The sequence below is a fragment of the Primulina tabacum genome, chromosome 17, assembly GCF_025594145.1.
Source record: "Primulina tabacum isolate GXHZ01 chromosome 17, ASM2559414v2, whole genome shotgun sequence".
Lineage (NCBI taxonomy): Eukaryota > Viridiplantae > Streptophyta > Magnoliopsida > Lamiales > Gesneriaceae > Primulina > Primulina tabacum.
The window spans coordinates 30,170,161-30,191,502 of NC_134566.1; the positions used below are offsets into that span (position 1 = coordinate 30,170,161).

Here is a 21,342-nt window from a genome sequence, read left to right on the forward strand (position 1 = left end):
AAGCCCAAATTATTGCCAATTCTTTACGCATATAGCCCATGACGAGCTTCTAAAAAAAATATTTGAAAAAATCATTTCCTAGCTACAATCGGTTAACAATGTACAAATTTAATTTGTAATATAAAATTCTAATATTGCAGTGGCAGATTTATCAAAATTTATATTTAATGAGAACGATACAATTATAATCTTTTAAACAGTAAAATAACTCGAGCGCTACGTGTTGATCGTTCTATCAGCTTGTACAATTATTGTACCTAATATTTATGATTGTTTTAAATCAGTTTGATTTATTTATTTTTGTAATATAATATTACTTTATTTATTATAATATGATGAAAACTTGTTTAAAATAAAATAATTATCTACGTTTCTTCATTGATTGAATATAGTGATTCAAATAATTTAATTGATATATATATATATATATATATATATATTTATATTGTGTTATTTAAGTTGGATTTGAATCTCTTTTTACTTTTTTAAAATAAATTTAATGGTTTATTTATGTATACTACTTAATTTACATCGATTATTTAAATAAAATAGATTATTTATTTACACAAATTAGTTAATTGCTTAATTTAATGAAACATGAAATAACTTATAAATTTATTAGTAAACTAATAAATATATCCGTGATAGAATAAAAGAATTTGTGTAAAATATATATGTCAACTTTACAGAGAGCAATATTAAATTTATGATTTAAACCACCCCCGCCGCTGATATAAAGGCGGTTCTAGGCCAGCTGGCCGCCGTCTTCCACACTTATTTCGTCCTTTTCCATGACGGCATGGCTGCCGCTCAGTTTGTTCTCGGTGTAGAGTTCCTTTAATTCAATTTCAGTTTTGCATTGCATATATGTATATGTATACACCATACCCTACCGAAAATTATATGTCGTATATCGTACTGAAAATTACTTACCGTACCGAAATTTTCGGTATACCGATCTGTACCGAAACTTTCGGCAGTATGTATAACTAGCATACAGATTATACCGAAATTGTACTGTATACCGAAAATTTTGGTATGGTATCGATATATACCGACTTATATCGGAAAAAACCTTATATTTTTAAAATTTTATAAATTTATTGTTTTAAAATATTATATATTTTAAAATTTTATATATTTTTTCGGTATTTTGGTATTCTGGTATATACTAAAATTTTCAAATTGCATACTTACCCAAAAATTCAGTATTGTTATCGTACCGAAATCTTCGGTATACCGAAAATTCGGTAATTTTTCGGTACGGTAATCTCGATATACCGAAAATTCGGCATTTTTTCCCACCCTTAATAGAGAGAATACAACGCATAATTCATTTTTAGGAAAAATAGTGATTTTAGTCTTGTAAATTGACATGTTTTGAGTTTTAGTCTCGTAACTTGTCAAAGTTTAGTTTCCATAAAATAACTTGGATTTTTTTTTATCTTTTTTTTTCTAAAACTACTAAATTTATCGAATATTTTTTATTTGGGACTGATTTTCTAATACGTGGCATATGTGACAAGAATTAAGCCCATATTAATCAAGTTAAAATCCATCAAATAAAAAATAAATAAACTAAAACAACCCAATTCTTCAAAATGGGAGGAAAAAAGTGTTGTTTCTCATTTTTGTTTATGTATATTCAATGTGTGTAATTTAAGTGTTATTCTTGTCACATAAGCCACGTAACATAGTATCACTGTCAAATAAACAATATCCGATGGTTTTATTAGTTTTAAACGAAAAAAAGTTATTGCGTAAAAATCAAACATAAATTAAAAGACTAAAACAAAAAACAAGTCAATCTAAAGGATTAAAATTGTAATTTTCTCTCATTTTTAATAATAAAATTGTCATAATAAATTTGTAACATAATTTTTTATATATACATCCTAGCTAGCTATCTACTATGTTGTTAATTTTTCTTCAACTTGGTTGGTGATCGTATTTAGTGTGGTAGACACCCAATTTTGAAAAAAGTCAATGAGAACAAAAACCCTAATTTCCATGAAATATGAAAGTCACAACAAATTTGGGAATTATATATCACCCATTCCTTGACGGGTTTGAATTACCAAAATTTTCGACTTCCACTACCATCACCGTAGTTATTCTCCAATCTACTTCCAACTTATTTTACATCACAAAATTAATATTACATAATCATAGATTGATAAATCTACAATCCTAAAAAATAGTATCGATTTAAAAGAATTGAATAGTATTATTCTCATCAGTTATAACTTTTGATACAATGGAAAATATTATATAATACAAGGCAAAACCCTGTGTGAGACGGTCTCACGGGTCGTATTTTGAGAGAATGTTCTCTTGTTTGGGTCATCCATGAAAAAGTATTACTTTTTATGCGAAGAGTATTATTTTTTATTGTGAATATCGGTGGGGTTGACTCGTCTCACAGATAAAGATTCGTGAAGTCATCTCACAAAAGACATAGTCATAATACAATGCAAACTTTCGAATATCAAAGTTGATCTTTGATAATGAGAATTTATTTTTAGGTGCCTCATAATTAACTTTGAAAAATAAATATGTATATTTGTCACCCGATATAATGGGTTTTGTCAAAATTTTAATATAATTATTTTGAAACTTATATATCACATTTTAGAAATACACTAAACTTGGAAAAAAAAAAAAATCACCTTACCAGAGTTCCAAGCGCATTCGTGCACAAATACATAGTCGCATTTCAGGCTGCTCTTAGATCAGGAAGATTGCTTATGGACATCAATCAGCTAGGTCCCGTGTGTCGAATAGTTTGTCAATGCAAGCTTCACTTTCTTATGCTAAAGTTAGTCTTGCATCAGTTTTCTGATGAGCAAATTCTCTAACATGTGTACAATCACTCCCACATTTCAAGATACGAATGCCCCTGAGTTATATATATATGTGTACAATAGCTTGAAATGATGATCAACAAATTGGCGATCGGGAGTGTGTGCGTTGTCGGGCACCGGCCGGAGTGATTTGGGTGCGGGGTTGGTAGAGAATGATCACTCCAACCATCCTCATAAAATTGGATATGATTTATTTGACGAGAGAAGATTATAATTGTACAATTAAATTCTCTATAAATTCATGCACCACAAGATTAAATTAAAGATATTATTGTTATAATTTACACTTAAATATTTATTGTTATTTATATTTGACAATCATGATGATTTTATTCATAAAATGAAATATATTTAAGATATAATGGAAAGGCAAAAACTTGTGTTTAGACGATTTCATGAGTTGTATTTTGTCAGAGAGATTTCTTATTTGGGTCATCCATTAAAAAAATTATTTTTATGCTAAGAGTATTATTTTTTATTTTGAATATCAATAGGGTTGATCGGTCTCATATATAAAGATTCATGACATTGTCTCACAAGAAACCTACTCAAATAGAAGCTAAATAGTGTCGTTTTTTAATTAATACTAACTTCGAATTTGACTCAACACATAACTACGGGTTTCGAGAAGATGCTGTAATTTGGTATCATTTATTAATGACTCATAAATTTCGTGAAACTGTTACATCATATTTAACCATTCGGAGTATTTGTAGACACTTCCAGAAAAAGAAAAAAAAGTCAAGAAATGGAAAAAAAAACATGAAATTATGAACTTTTTGGTTGATTCAGAGCTTGACGATTTCTGGAATATGCACCGGGTACCTCTGGATGCAATCTTTCCAGGGCCCGTCTGTCGGAGTTTTGATGGTTCGGTTGCATTTCCAGACGGCGCTGTTACACTTAAATCCACTCCCGAATGCAATCTGCCACACCCTGTCGCCTTTCTTCATCCTCCCTTTAGCTTCGATGTAACTCATTTCGTACCAGAGTGAGGAAGAAGAAGTGTTCCCGAATCTGTGTAGCGTCATTCTTGAAGCCTCCACATGCTCAGCTGACAACTGGAGATTCTTCTGGAGTTCGTCGATGACCGCTCGGCCGCCAGCGTGTATGCAGAAGTGATCGAAAGCTTTTTTGAAGTCTGGAATGTAGGGTTTCCATTTGGGGTTGAAGATTTTGCGGCCGATAAGGGTGAAAAGGAAGAGTAGTTGTTCGGAAGCCGGGAGGACTAGTGGACCGATGGTGGTTATGTTCGACTTCAGGGCTTCTCCAGCGATGACCATCAAATCTTTCGACAGATTTATACCCACTTTTCCCTGTGGATCCTCTTGCTGGAACACGCATTTGTAGGCCTTGTCATCGGACCCTTTGTGGGTCCGGACGACGTGCACGAGTTTGTACTTGGCACGTCGGCTGTCTCGGCTTTTGTTAGAGAGGAGGATGGCGGCGGAGCCCATCCGGAAGAGGCAGTTGGGGAGGAGCATGGCTCTTTCGGAACCTTGGTAGTAATTTGGGGTGATGATTTCCGTGCTGATTACTAAAGCGTGAGAATTTGGAAGAACATGGAGCAAATCCCTGGCTAAATCAATGGAGATCAATCCAGCGCTGCACCCCATTCCAGAAAGATTGTAGCTCTTGATATTGCTTCTCAGCTTGTATTTATTCACAATCATGGCGGAAAGGGACGGCGTAGGCGAGAACAGGCTGCAATTCACTATCAGAACATCGATATCCTTCGGCTTAATCCCCGTTTTCTGCATCAGATCATCTATGACAGAGAAGATAACTATCTCAGCTTCTCCTCTCGCAGCTTCCATCGTCGGCGTCGGCGGGATATAGTGTATAGCCGGCGGTAGACAGGTTTCTTCACCAAGGCCTGATCTTTCAAGAATCCGCATCTGGAAATCGACACTTTTCTGATTATCTTTGAGAATCAGTCTGGAATGCTCCATGAACGTGGAGAAGGGAACCCGGAAGTTAATCGGAGGCTTGTAACAGGAGTAATCAACCAAGTATATCGATCTAGGTTTCGACATGAAGTAAACGGTGGCGATAAAAATGATCGAGAATGAAGAACACAGGACTTGGACAAGATCAAAGTGGAGGGACTTCCCGATGTTCAGCAGCTCAGTGGGGCCTAAACGGAGGATTTCGACGAGGACTCCGAGCATGATCGGGATAAGCAAGAAGGCGAGGATGTGATTGACTAGGTATTGGTACCCCAGTTTCACATACTTGAGCTTGACGGAACCGGTAAAATTTGGCAGAATTTGCGGCATTTTTTCTAGGCCACGGAGGAAGGATTTGAGTTGGAGGAAGATGACGAGAGGAGGAATTTAAAGACTAAGTTGTGAGGAGTGAGCGAGCAATCAATGAAGGCAGGTAGGAATAATTAATTAACAGGTTAACGTCACAACGCTCGCTTACCTCTGGTTTTCTGGTCCATGACCATGCTGATCATCAATCGGATGACACTCGTATATTGAATTTGATTAAACATAAATGAGTGTCATGCTCAGCGAAAACATGAGTACGATAGTTGAACAATATTATATCAAATATATATGTGTGTGTTGCTCAACCATCGTGTTCATCAACGAAGTGACATTCATCTATTAGATGCTATTAAACATAAATGAGTGACATTTTATTGGTGAGCATGATGGCTGAACATAATATTAAATTATATATAAATATGGGTTTTTGTGTATACATTAAGAATCCAATTAATGCTGCCTTATTAAGGTTAGGAGTTATCACTTTATGCATGGAAGACATAACTCACATTCAGTTAAGTCATAGGTGTGTTGATCTACAAATCCAGCAATGATCTTGTGATGTGTGACTAAACGTAAAAACTCTTAACTTCTAAATCGAGAATTTGAAGCCCAACAGGTATTAAAAATTAATTGATAGCCGAAAGCATTTATTAAAATTTAAGGAAAAATCACTAAGTTTAAATCTAATTTCTTAAAAATCATTTTCAAATGCTTATTTTGGGTTGGAAAATGTAACGCCCCAGATTTGACGACTGTGCTCACTGTACTAAGATGGGTCTTTCCAGTGTGCTTATGTCCTCACTCACACGTACCCTGGGAAATTTCCCAGGAGATCACCCATCACAAAATTGCACCAAGTCAAGCACGCTTAATTTTAGAGTTCTTATGTGATGAGCTACCGAAAAGAAGATTCACCTTTTTTATATGAGTAGTACATATCAAATCTTTTAAGCCCTCTTCAATTGCACAGTCTCATACCTGAACAGTTTCGGAATCACTCTCCTTCCGGTGTACGATCGGTTCATTCATGTTCCCTCCGCCTAGAAGCCAGCCAGGAGCCGCTCATTGTCCGTACAACCTCATGACACCGGCGATCATCCTCCGCCCTCTTTGGCCCCGGGCCTCACATGCCCACCAGCTTCCGCTTGGTTCGTCCCCAAACCACACCGTACTAGGAGAGGTCGGCTCTGATACCAACTGTAACGCCCCAAATTCGACGACTGTCCTCACTGTACCAAGACGAGTCTTTTCAGCGTGCTTATGTCCTCTATCATACGCACCCTAGGAAACTTCTCAGGATGACATAAGCACGCTGGAAAAATTCGTCTTAGTACAATGAGGACAGTCGTCGAAACTGGGGCGTTACAGAAAATCACACATAATATTTAGATTCCACATTCCAAAGTTGATTGTGCTGCTAATTTTTGTGAGGTGATGTTGAATTAATATTATACATTATGAATAATGTGGTCTTATGTATAAATAAACGAGTATATATAGGTAGGAGTAGGTTTAAATTAATTATTAGTTATTGTTATTAATATATATATACATATTAGTATACTGCTATAGTGAGCACTGCATTTAAAACATATTTTTTTCTGTATTGTAGATATTAGTGTAATAATAAATATATTTTTAATAATTTTGCTTGCTTTTAACTAATTTTATTGAATAATCCGTCTTTTTTATCATTTTAATAAAGTTATTTTGTTTTGTCTTTATTATTTATTATTATTATTATTATTATTATTATTATTGGGGTCATAGTTTGATTAAAGTAATTTTATAAAGAAATATTGGTAAATCTTTTAAAGATTCTCAAATTAAATGATAGGAAACTAATATTTTGTCACATTACTTGCATAAATGATGATGTAACTGGTCACACTGGAAAAATGATATATTGTGTGTACCGAAAATTGTTGACGTGACATCATCACGTCAACACTGAGATGAAAAATGACTAAAATTGAAAAAAAATTAAATTAATGAACTAAAATCATGAATTAACTCGATATGTTAATTTTCCTTGTATCTCCATGATAATACCATTTTTCAAATATTTATTTCTTTTGAAAAATTAATTATAGTTATATATTTATACAAAATATGAGCCACGAGATATTAAAAAAAATAAAAGAAGCGAGGACATTTAAAGCTTCAGCCAATGGAGTAATTGACAGGGAAGTCAAAACCAAAGAACCTAGTTGAGTACCAAATTGCATTATGTTCCACACTCTCCCAATCATAAATTACATGTTCTCTTTAGTTGAAAAAATACATTTCTCTTTGATTATTATTATATATTATGAAATGTTTTTATTTTTAAAATTATCAATGTCATTATTATTTATAATAATTAAGAAAAAATTATAATTTTTGTATTTATGTTTGTCTTTTTATAATTTTGATAATCTATGTATTCAAATTTGAGTAGGTCTTTTGTGATACGGTCTCACGAATCTTTATTTGTGAGACGAGTCAATCCTACCGATATTCACAATAAAAAGTAATACTCTTAGCATAAAAAGTAATACTTTTTAATGAATGACCCAAATAAGAGACATATCTCATAAAATACGACTTGTAAGACCGTCTCACACAAGTTTTTGGCTTCAAATTTTATCTAAGCCTCTTATCTTTGTTTTTTCATTTTTAATATCTCACACAAGTTTTTGCCTTCAAATTTTTATCTAAGCCTCTTATCTTTGTTTTTTCATTTTTAATATTTTCCTTGTTTTTCGCTGACTAATTAAATTGCAGATAAGATGACCAAAATTATCAAAAAAATGAAACACATGACTCAGACTCAATTTTTACAACGTAATATAATAGACCATGTAGAACCGAGTGCTTACCGTTTTAACAAAAGCTATAGCTGGTGGTAATGGTGCAACTCAAATCTTTTAAATCGCACAGCAGCTCAAGCAACACGGTTCGATCGTTTTACCAAGCAGAGACAATTATTACACCCAATAATTGCACTCCTTGTAATCAATGAGAATCGAATCCGTGACCTTGGCTCTGATACCAATTGTAGGACCGAGTGATTACTGCTTTACCAAATGCTATAGCTGGTGGTAATGGTGCAACTCAAATCTTTTAAACCGCACAGCAGCTCAAGCACCACGGTTCGATTGCTCTATCAAGCAGAGACAATTATTGTACCCAACAGACCAAAATCACATAGAGATAATCATAGAAGACTATAAAAAAACAGCTTCCTCAAATTATTATATAATTGATTTTTGACACAAAAAACTTACAGTAAGTCTAATTTTGAAATAAAATGCATTCGTTCTTGTGGACTTTTTTAGAGAAACTAAGGTAAATATCATCAACAATTTCATTTTTTGGGTATCATATCACAAGTAAAAGAAAAAAAAACATAATTTTTAAATTGATTTCTCAATATAGTTATTGAGTTTAAACGATCCCTTAACTCCATGTAGGATTTTTTGGAATAAATGAGGGCAATCCGCCTTGTAAATGAATCATTGTCGCAGTTTGAATCTATTTAAAGAATTTGCAACATTTCATTTCAGACATATTTTTAATATTCATTAAATTATTTCCGTATTTCTTCTATAAGTATATATCATTATATATACAAACAATATATAATAAATAGTAATAGGGATGTAAACGAACCAGATCGAGCCCAGGATTATAGGTTCGAGCTCGATTCGTTTAATATAGTTCGAGGACAATTAGAGTTTTATCATTAAGTTCGAGCCCGGCTCGTTCTGAGGTTACGAAGCTGTGAATAACTCGAACTCAACTCTTTAATAGCTCATTTATCATGTTTGACGAGTCCGACTTGAGCTCAACAGATTGACTCATTAAGCGAGTTTGTTTTCGAGCTCTTTAAGCGATATCGTTTTCAAACTCGTCAAACATATAATTGAGCTCAACTTAAAGCTTGATTCAAGCTTGAGCAAACAATAGAACATATCTTTATAAACTAATTTTAAACTATGTAATTCATAAATAAAATATAAGTATGATCCTAGTAATTAAATTTTAATTAATACATTAACAAATTTCATTCAGTAATTTTATTTAACTAAAGGTCTAAAATATCATTCATCATATATTGTTTTAATTATTTTTAAATATTATGAATTGAATTATTAAAAAATTTATTGATCGAATCATCATTAATCATGCATATTAATAGAAAAATATTATTATGTTATCATGCAATTTGTTTCTTTATATTCATTATATTCTTATTCATTCAAATATTCATCACATAATAAATTTCAACTTGTTAAATAAAAGTAAATGCATACTTCTAAGTTTTAATCATAATAAATTTGATATCATTAACTTAAATTATATATTGATATCAAATGATTTATCAATTTAGTATATAAAATAATTAACCGTCATAGTATATCATCATAGAATAAAGATTTTAGTTTTTTATCAATATAAATTCATTATATTCTTATTACAATTTGAAATATTTTAGTTAAAGAAAATCTATCATTTTTTTAAGTAATTTACTATAAATGATTCATACTAAGAATTATTTTTACAATTTATTTTATTAATGATAATAATTATTAACTTATGAATTTATATTATTATTTTATGAATTTTCTTGATTATATAAAATTATTTAATTATTTTTTCTAAAGATGTCATTGCGGCAATGCACTTATAAGATTTGGATAATATTTTAGTTATTGTTAAGAATGTAAACGAACAAAGTCATCGCAAACTATTCGGAATTTTCGAGTTATATAAACAAACAAGTTTGTTAACAGTAAACGAGCCAAGCTCGAGTCGATAACATAAGATTAACAAACAACTTGAACAATTTTTTTAACGGGCTGAGTTTCGAATAGCTGGCAAGCGAATTGGTTCGTTTATATTCTTAAATGACAATAAAATTTTAACCATTTAGATTCTATATTTGATTTTGTTAGGATCAAGTGTTTACCACTAGGTCGAAAGTTATAGTTGTTAACTAATACGAACTTTATTTTTTATACTTGTGGCAGCATAGAGTGCACATACTTGAGTGTTAGTGGGTTAGGTTGTTAGGCCCATGAGTCTGGGGGTGCATGTATATCTGATGGTGTTATATCATATACCTTATATATCGGTCTTGCTATTTCTCTACCATCGACTTTGTCACCAACAAAGACGATATTACCCATTTAGATCAGGTATCACTCTTTTACGGTCCATCTAGCCAACCAGATAAAACGACGCAAAGTCAAAAACTTAATGCATGAGAACTTCTCAATAGGTCATCAATTTCATTACTACTTTCATTCATAGACGCTTAACCCAGCATCCCCTGAGAAGTATATAAATATGTTTCTTGAGAGACTTGAACTTGTAACTTCGCTCTAATATCAATTGTTAGGATCAAACAATTACCATTAGGCAAAAAACTATAGGTTAGCCAAGACATAACTTATTTTCTTATACTTGTGGCATCACAAAGTGTATCCACCTGAGTGCTAATGGGTCGAAATGTTAGGCACATGAGTCCGAAGATGTGTGTGTCTATTTGTTGATGCTGTCTAATATCTCTTAGAGATCAATTTTACTTTTTTCTACCGTCGACCATGTTCCCAACATAGACAATATTATTCGTTAAGACCCGACGTCACTGATTGATTTATCATATTTATTACGCTAAACTACCATTTCATTTCACCATCATGATATATATATATATATATATATATATATATATATATATAATTTTGTTATGTTCTCAATCAACGCATCAACATCAGTGTCCATTAATGAAAATCAAACTGATTAAAAAATAAATTAAGCTTCAAATAATATTTTATAAAAAAATCAATTTTACAGTCACGCATCGTATGCATAATACTGATATAGTTGGGGTGGTCGTTCGTTAAGTGGACTAATAAATACTTGCACAGTTTTTCTACAATATCACGGCCAACCCAGTAACAGCTCGATCTCTTTTCAATTATTTATTTAATCAATTCTGAGGTTGTAACAATTCTCTTTTCAATTATTAAAATCAGATTAAGCATATAATTTAATTGTTTTCTACATATATATATATATATGTGTGTGTGAACAAGTCAACTAACCTATCCTTCCCGCGACTAATTGAACATAATTAATTCTTTTTTGTTGGGAGCTGAATCACATTTACTTACAACGAAAACTTGTATTGAGAGGGAATGATAATCATAAGATCGAGTGTTTGATAACGATGAGATTCAAATTTATAACAGTTCAAGCGTCACGCTTTGATCTCTCTCGATAGAATAATTATTGCATCTCAACCATCCATGTTCCAATAATTGTATACATTGCAATCAATGATAATCGAACTCATGACCAGATCGAGTTCTTCTCGGTTCACCAAAAACTATAGTCAGTGCAACACAATAACTCAAGCACCACCGTTGGATCGCTATCTCAATAGAGACGATTACTGTATACCAATAATAATTAAATTTAATCAGCAGTTGCAATAATACTTCTTGAATTAATTATCACTTCACTTTGTTTAATTTTTATATTTCTTTCTAAATTTTCATTTCTTTTTTTTTTTTTTTTTACCATTTTCTATCGAATTGAATGTCTTCTAGACATCCAATATTCGAACTTATAGTGTTACATTCATGATTTGCATATTTTTAAACAATAACTCAATTATCAACAATTTTATTTACTCTCATCTTGATTAATCCGAACATATAAAAAGGCAAAAACTTGTGTGAGACGGTTTTACGGGTCGTATTTTGTGAGACGGGTCTCTTATTTGGGTCATCCATGAAAAATTATTACTTTTTAAGCTAAGAGTATTACTTTTTATTGTGAATATCGGTAGGGTTGACCCTCCTCACAAATAAAGATTCGTAAGACCGTCTCACAGATAAAGATTCGTGAGACCGTTTCACAAGAGATCTACTAAAAAAATACTTGAAACGCTGATATTTAGAAATAAGATAATAAATTAAATTAAAATGTATGCTTTTTGGTTTTGTGTAATGGACGTTTTCCTATTGGTATAATAATTAGCAACGGAATTGATGAAGAAAACTGAAGGGCCAAAACTAATTACCTCATTTAGGGAATTAATTATAATATATATTTAATGTTGCTCACGTGAATAAAGTTATACATTCATTTTTAAATTTCACATGATAATTCAGATTTAAATTTAAATTCTTATATGGCCTAATCTTGAAGTAATTAATGAGTTCGATAATTTTATAAACACAAAAACTCTCATGAGACGCTCTCACAGATCAATTTCATTAGACGGATCTCCTATTGGGTCATTAAAAAAATTATTTTTTATGTCAAAAGCAATATTTTTTATTATAAATATAGACATGATTGACTTGTCTCACGAAAAAAGATCTTGAGGTCGTTGCACAAGAGACCTACTCATTTATAAATTAACTGATAATGTGCCAATAATTTTATTTATAAGGAAAAATTGAATTTTTTTCCGAACATACTGAAATATATTAGTTGGAAAAAAAATGATTTTGTTAAATAAATATATTATTTAAAATGACATATATAATATGAGTCATGTGAACATACAGTGAGGGGGCTGAAAGACAAATACGTCAAATGTGGCGAATTACTTAATATTGACGTGATTACTTGTCCGATATCCAACTCCCAACCACTTAACGTGATAATCATTAGCTTCAAAGCCCAAATTTCTTTTGTACTATCGTAGTTCTTTTGTAAGACGATTTCATGAATTTTATATGTGATACAGGTCAATCCTATCGATATTCACAATAAAAAGTAATACTCTTAACATAAAAAGTAATATTTTTTCATGGATGACCCAAATAAGAGATCCGTCTCACAAAATACGACCCCTGAGACCATCTCACATAAGTTTTTACCTTTGTACTAAAAGACTTAACATCAACGTCCTTTTTTATTTCATTTTTCTAAAATTAAATTATATATATATATATATATATATATATAATGACGATAAATTATATATATAAATTCGGTATAAAACATTTGTATCATATCTAAAACAGATAGTACTCGAATATCATGTATAGTAGTTCTAAATTTTTATATTTTGTACCTAATTTCATCCAAAAAATACATGTGTGCTCAAGGAGTATAGAAACATTTTTTGTATAGACCAGAGATTGCAAATTTATTTTTGTCTGACTGGTATTGAACGCAGATTATGCAGGTAGGAATTTAAAAGCAAGTGTCTATGTGCGTGCGCATGTTTGTATTACGAATAAAGAGACAGTCTAGATCAAATTTTGGAAATGTTTCGTCCAACTACATAAAATTTAAATTATCTATACATATAATAATTTTATTGTTTGGAAAACTAATTGATATATCGTGTAATTGTATGAAATAAATCCAATACATAGCGTCATATCATCGATTTGGTTGGGACATAAGTTTTATGGAAAGATGTTTCGAAAGATTGCCTAATTGGAAAAAAGTTAGCTACATTTGTGTTCGAGAGTAATAAATGTCTATGTAAATACAGCGATTGAAATATTATACTTGAATCGGTGCATGTTTTTAAAAAGTAATTGAGTTTTACTATTACTACTAGTTTTTTTTAATAAAACAATAAGTTTATTTGATTCTACAATTGTTACCCACGCCAAGTCATGTGTTTGATTTTCGTGTGCTGCAAAGAATGTAATCACGGGGATGGTTGACAAGAGGAATAATTATCCTCGAGAAGGAAGTATTTAAAACATGATATTTGAACTGTCATAATAAATTTGTTTATAATATCTTAAAATTTTTTTGAATCATATGATTGTTGTTGATTGAATTTGTCTAGATAATAAAAGTTAAGGGTTCAACTGTCACCAAGATTCAATATGGCCAAAATATATTAAATCAAATTCATTGACCGCTTCCTATATTTGAACTTGATCTTAAAACGGCACATAAAATTAAAAAAAAAAAAAATTCATCCGAATAAACTGAAATTCTCTCCTACAGAATTTCATTATTTACAATGCTTCAAACGTGAAACTAGAAAAATGCCAATAATCACCATATTTCATTTCTTCAATTTCTTATTAAAAATGCGATGGACTAAAAAACGAAATTAAAGGAGGATTACTGCATGAAGAACAAGCACAATGTTTCGAGTGCGCCACAAGCTCAATTGAGCGGGGTGGGGTGGGGTGGGGTGGGGTGGGGGCGTCTGGACCTCTGCCGGCATTACTCAGTAAATGTTATTGAATGGGTTTGATCGACAAGGAAACTAGTTTAACATGACAATGTTTGTATATAAATATGGGGGATAGGTGAAAAATATTATTCATTATATTTTATTTATTTTTCCAGTTTCAGAAATTTATAATTTCGCCTTTCGATGATTCTTCTCTGTCCAAAAAAGTTTAATTTCGCCTTTCGATGATTCTTCTCTGTCCAAAAAAAATTTAAAAAAAAAATCTTTAAAAGACTACACGATTTTCAAATAATTTCATACCTGTTGAAAATAATATATTTGAATGTTGAAAAAGTAATAGTTGAATATTTGAATATTGAAAATAAGAGTTGTAAAAATTAGAAATTTGTGTGTGATGATGTAGGTAATGATGTATTTTATTTTTAGATTATTTGTAAAGAAATTATATAAATAGGTTCACCATTTGTGAAGAAATTCACAAGGTGAGTAGAAAGAAAAATTTTATAAAGTGTGAAGTTTGGTAAATTTTGAGAGTTTGAGATTTTTACTTTTTACCATAAATTTTTACTTTTTCACAACACGTTATCAGCACGAAACTCTAAAAGTCCTCCATATTTTTCCAAGCTCCAAAACAGAAGAAAAGGGTAACAAAAGTAATAATATTTATTTTACTGTTTATTTATTTATTGTGTATCTATTTAATATATAATATAATGTTATTTAGAAATAACAAAAATAAATTTTTCAAAAACTTGTTATAAATCCTGGGAAGATGTTAAGACGACATCCCACACTCCCAGTAAGGGATACGACAAGTATAAAAGCCTATAAGATTTTTAAACAAAATAACTTATGACACTTCATTATAATAATGTGATATGATATACATAATTATGACTAATATTATATACACCATATTATTACCATAAAATTATACAAATACATACATTTATTTTTTTGTACACCAACGGTCATAAACGGTAACAAAACGGCTAGTTTTTGCCCTATAAATATGATCTCACAAACTCTTTCAATCACTCCATCTTTCTCCTATTCTCTAAAAATTACTCTTCATCAAATTTTCGAAGAAAAAAGAAGATGGCTTTCTCAAGGTTATTTTTAATTATTTTGGTTATCATACTCACGAGTCTTTTATTTATCGGAGAATATCCTCCTCGTGTGTTTTCTTTATTTTTACAAATGCTCGTACTTGTTGTTTATCCATTACTTTGTATTGCAATATTCATTAACTAATAAAATGCATCGTAATTTTTTTTAGTACCACCATGTCAAATTTGACAAAGCTCGAATTTGTTGCGCTCGACATCACGGGAAAAAATTATATGACATGGACTCTCGATGTAGAAATGCATCTTGAGTCATTGGATCTAAGCGAGACCATTAAAGAAAATGGTATATCTTCATCACAAGAAAAAGCAAAAGCTATAATATTTTTGCGTCGACATCTCGATGAAGGTTTAAAATGTGAATATCTCATCGAAAAAGATCACATGGCTCTGTGGAAAGGATTGAAAGAAAGATTTGAACATATAAGGGAAGTTATACTTCCGACCGCCCGTGATGAATGGAATATGTTAAGATTCCAAGATTTTAAGAAAGTCAGTGATTATAATTCAGCGATGTATCGAATAATCTCGCAGCTAAAATTTTGTGGACATGAGGTTACAAAATCGAAAATGCTTGAAAAAATATTTTCCACGTTTCACGCATCAAATATAACTTTACAGCAACAATATAGAGTGCGTGGATTTGCGAGATATTCTGAACTCATCGCATGTCTTCTTGTGGCGGAAAAGAACAATGAGCTATTAATGATAAATCATCAGTCCCGACCCACTGGATCAACAGTATTTCCAGAAGTAAATGCTGTGAGTAAAAATGAATTTAAACCTGAAAACCAAAATCAAATCCAGAGACAAGGTTTTGGTCGAGGTCGAGGTCGAGGTCGAGGTCGTGGTCGTGGACGTGGACGTGGAATTGGTCGTGGTCGTGGTCGAGGCCGTGGTTTTGAAAACAATAGAGATAGTTATTTTTATAACTCATCTCAAAAGGGCGTCACGAACCATCCACAGAAAAGGCATCATGAGAACATGAGTGTTAATGAAAATCACTCGAAAAGATTTGAAAGTTCTTGTTTCAGATGCGGCACTCCAGGACATTGGTCTCGTATTTGTCGAGCCCCTGAGCACCTTTGCAAGCTCTATAAAGAATCGATAAAGGGGAAAGAAAAAGAGACCAACTTCACTGAACGAAGTGACCGTTTGAGTTATTCAACTCATTTTGATGCTGCTGATTTTATGAATGATTTCTCTGGAAATGATCAATATGTTGGTGGGATAGAAATGAACAATATTGATGCTACAGATTTTCTCAATGATTTCTCTGAAAATGAACAATATAATGGTTAATATAAATGTATAATAATTTATTTTTCATGTATTCATATAATAATGTTTTATTATACAATTATGATATGTGTTATATTTACATATGTATTGTCAGTAATTTTATTTCATTGCATATTTTTTTTTTAAGTTCAAATATGGAAAATGCTATGAGCAAAGCTGAAGTTTGCATACCCGATAGTGGTACAACGCACACTATCCTCCGAGATAAAAGATATTTCTTGGAACTAAAACCAACAAAAACAACGATGAATACAATATCAGGTCATGTAGACTTGATTAAAGGATGTGGTAAAATACAATTTTTGTTACCTAATGGTACAAAATTTTTGATCAATGATGCTTTATATTCACCACAATCGAAAAGAAATTTGTTGAGTTTTAATGATATATATTCACACGGTTATGATACTCAAACAATGAATGAAGGGAATGAGAAGTATATGTGTCTTATCACATATAAATCAGGAAAGAAATATGTGATTGAAAAACTATCAATGCTCCCTACTGGATTGCATTATACACATATAAGTCCCATTGAATCAAACATGGTAGTTGATAATTCTTCAATATTAACCAATTGGCATGATCGATTAGGACATCCTGGTTCAACAATGATCGATTAGGTCATCCGCTGAAAGACCAGAAGATCTTTCAGAATAATAAGTTTCAATGTAAAGCATAGTTCTCTTGGAAAACTTATTATAAGACCATCACTAGCCAAAATCCAAACTGAATTACCAATGTTTCTTGAACGTATTCAGGGTGATATTTGTGGACCAATCCATCCACCATGTGGACCATTCAGATACTTTATGGTATTGATTGATGCCTCCAGCAGATGGTCACATGTATGTTTATTGTCAACTCGAAATGTTGCATTTGCAAGATTACTTGCTCAAATAATAAAATTGAGGAATCAATTTCCGGATTATACAATCAAGAAAATTAGACTTGATAATGCTGGTGAATTTACTTCCCAAACTTTCAATTATTATTGTATGTCTATGAGAATCATTGTTGAGCATCATGTTGCTCATGTACATACACAGAATGGATTGGCTGAATCATTGATTAAACGTCTGCAAATGATTGCTAGACCGATGATTATGAAAACAAAGCTCCCTATTTCTATATGGGGACATGCAATTTTACATGATGCTTCATTAATTCGCATGAGACCAAGTGCATATCATAAATACTCTCCATTGCAGCTTGCATTTGGTAAAGAACCAGACATTTCTCATCTAAGAATTTTTGGATGTATGGTGTATGTGCCTATTGCACCACCGCAACGAAAGAAAATGGGACCTCAAAGAAAGGTTGGAATTTATATCGGTTATGATAGTCCATCAATCATTCGATATCTTGAACCTCAGACAGGCGACGTGTTCACAGCACGTTTTGCTGATTGTCATTTTAATGAGGAAATCTTCTCAATGTTAGGGAGAGAACAGAAACATACCGAAAAAAGAAATTACATGGTATGTATCATCATTGTTACATCTGGATCCAAGAACAAAACAATGTGAAAAAGACGTACAGCAAATTGTGCACTTGCAAAGAATAGCAAATCAAATACCAGATGCATCTGCAGACACAAAAGGGGTAACTAAATCATATATACATGCTGCAAATGTCCCATGCTCGAATTGAAATTCCGAAGAAACAAATTGAAGATACTCATGATGTCATTAAACGCTTGAAGCGTGGAAGGCCAGTCGGTTCCAAGGATAAAAATCCTCGAAAAAAGAAAATTCATAGAGAAACACGATGATCACAAAATAAAGAATGATGTTCCTGAAGAAACACATGATGATCATAAAATAGAGAATGATGTTCCTGAAGAAACACATGACAATGAAAATGTTCTGTCAGAACCACAAACTGACGAGAATTGTGAAATCTCTATCAATTATATTAATACTTGAAAAATATGGAACCGAAAAGATATAGAAGAAATTGATGATATATTTTCTTATAATGTGGCAATCGACATCATAAATGATAATGAATATCATGACCCAAAATCTTTTGGTGAATGTAAAAATCGGCAGGATTGGATAAAATGGAAAGATGTCATCCAGGTTGAATTGGATTCGCTAAATAAACATAATGTTTTTGGACCTATAGTCCTTACACCTGAAGGTGTAAAACCTGTTGGATACAAATGGGTTTTTATTCGAAAGCAAAATGAGACAAATGAAATTGTAAGATGTAAAGCTCGACTTGTTGCTCAAGGTTTTTCTCAAAGACCTGGAATTGATTATGAAGAAACGTATTCTCCCGGGATGGATGCAATTACGTTTCGGTATTTGATTAGCTTGGCGGTATCTAAAAATTTAGAAATGCGTCTTATGGATGTTGTTACAGCTTACTTATATGGATCACTTGATAGTAATATATATATGAAAATCCCTGAAGGATTTAAGATGACTGAAGCACAAAGTTCAAAACACAGAGAATGTTATTCTGTGAAATTACAAAGATCATTATATGGGTTAAAACAATCTAGTCGAATGTGGTATAATCGACTAAGTGATCACTTGATGAAAAAGGGATATGTAAATAATTCAATATGCTCTTGTGTTTTCATTAAGAAAACAACATCCAGATGCGTAATTATTGCTGTATATGTTGATGATTTAAACATCATTGGAACGAATAAGGAAATTCAAGAAGTTGTGTCATACTTGAAGGAAGAATTTGAAATGAAGGATCTTGAAAAAACCAAGTATTGTCTGGGTTTACAAATTGAACAAAAAGAATGTGGAATGTTTGTTCACCAGACAAATTCTACAGAAAAGATCCTTAAACGTTTTAATATGGATAAATCAAATCCTTTAAGTACTCCAATGGTTGTTAGATCATTAAACATAGAAAATGATCCATTCCGTCCATGTGAAGATGATGAAGATATTCTTGGTCCAGAAGTAACATATCTAAGTGCTATCGGTGTACTTATGTATCTTACAAATTGTACAAGGCCTGATATATCTTTTGCCGTAAATTTGTTGGCAAGATTTAGCACATATCCAACAAAGAGACACTGGAACGGAATTAAACATATATTCCGTTATCTACGAGGAACGACAGACTTGGAATTTTGTATTCAAAAGATGCTAATCCAAGTATAATTGGTTATGCCGATGCTGGATACTTATCTGATCCACACAAGGCACGTTCCCAAACTGGATATGTATATACTCGTGGAGGCATTGCAATTTTTTGGCGTTCACAGAAACAAACGCTCGTAACAACTTCATCAAATCATGCCGAGATTATTGCACTACATGAAGCAAGTCGTGAATGTGTGTGGTTAAAATCAATGACCCAACATATCCAAATCTCATGCGGATTATCATTCGACGAGAAGCATGTGATACTATATGAAGATAATGCTGCATGTGTTGCTCAAATGAAAGAGGGATACATAAAAAGCGACAGAACTAAACATATTCCTCCTAAGTTCTTCGCATTCACCAAGGAGCTAGAGAAGAATAAATGTATTGATGTTCGTCACATTCAATCAAGTGAAAACTCATCAGATCTCTTCACAAAGGCACTTTATACGTCAATATTCAGAAAGCACATATATAATTTTGGGATGCGCAAACTACGAAATTTGTGAAGAATTTTTCGTGTCAACATTACTATGGTTTTTATCCCAATGAGTTTTTCCTAGTAAGGTTTTTAACGAGGCAGTACAAACACACGTAATGAAGACATCATCGTATCATGATCATCATCACAAGGGGGGGTGTTGAAAATAATATATTTGAATGTTGAAAAAGTAGTAGTTGAATATTTGAATGTTGAAAATAAGAGTTGTAAAAATTAGAAATTTGTGTGTGATGATGTAGGTAATGATGTATTTTATTTTTGGATTATTTGTAAAGAAATTCTATAAATAGGCTTACCATTTGTGAAGAAATTCACAAGTGAGTAGAGAGAAAAATTTTATAAAGTGTGAAGTTTGGTAAATTTTGAGAGTTTGAGATTTTTACTTTTTATCATAAATTTTTACTTTTTCACAACAATACCTACATAATTATTTTTATGGAATATATACCATGTAACATGACACAATATTTATTGTATGCAATCATTTTAAAAATAGGAAGAAAAAGAAAAATTAAATATATGTAATTTTGATAGATTTAAAAGCTCTAATGTAATTGAATATATATATATAATAGCAAAAACTTGTATGAGACGATTTCACGGGTCGTATTTTATGAGACGGATTTTTTATTTGGGTGTCAATGAAAAAATATTACTTTTTTATGCTAAGAGTATTACTTTTTATTGTGAATATCGATAGGGTTGATCCGTCTCAAAGATAAAAATTCGTGAGACCGTCTCACAAGAGACCAACTCATATATAATATAATATGCTCAGCCACCTAAGTCGACTTCTCAGGATGAACACTGCTTGAGCCGCTGGCACATTATTATCCAGTTATTTGAACAAATCAATAAAATAAAAAAACAACATTATCAAATCCAACGAACTTTGAAAAACATACAAACGAATCTGAAAAAAAAAAGTCAAAAAAAAAAAGAAAAAAAAGAAGCGATAAGTTGTAAAAAAA

At 31.7% G+C, this 21,342-nt stretch overlaps 1 protein-coding gene across 1 annotated transcript; it reads right to left on the reverse strand.

Moving 5' to 3' along the window:
• Positions 1 to 3,496: 3,496 nt before the first annotated feature.
• On the reverse strand, positions 3,497 to 5,182 carry LOC142531514 (3-ketoacyl-CoA synthase 6-like). The gene has a single exon (XM_075637668.1). It carries the CDS (start codon positions 5,141 to 5,143, stop codon positions 3,653 to 3,655), a length of 1,491 nt encoding a protein of 496 aa, XP_075493783.1. The 5' UTR covers positions 5,144 to 5,182; the 3' UTR covers positions 3,497 to 3,652.
• Between the last annotated feature and the right edge of the window lie 16,160 nt (positions 5,183 to 21,342).

What these genes read in the sequence shown, in the direction of transcription:
- LOC142531514 (XM_075637668.1), bottom strand. Translation starts at nt 5,143, where the DNA reads ATGCCGCAAATTCTGCCAAATTTTACCGGTTCCGTCAAGCTCAAGTAT.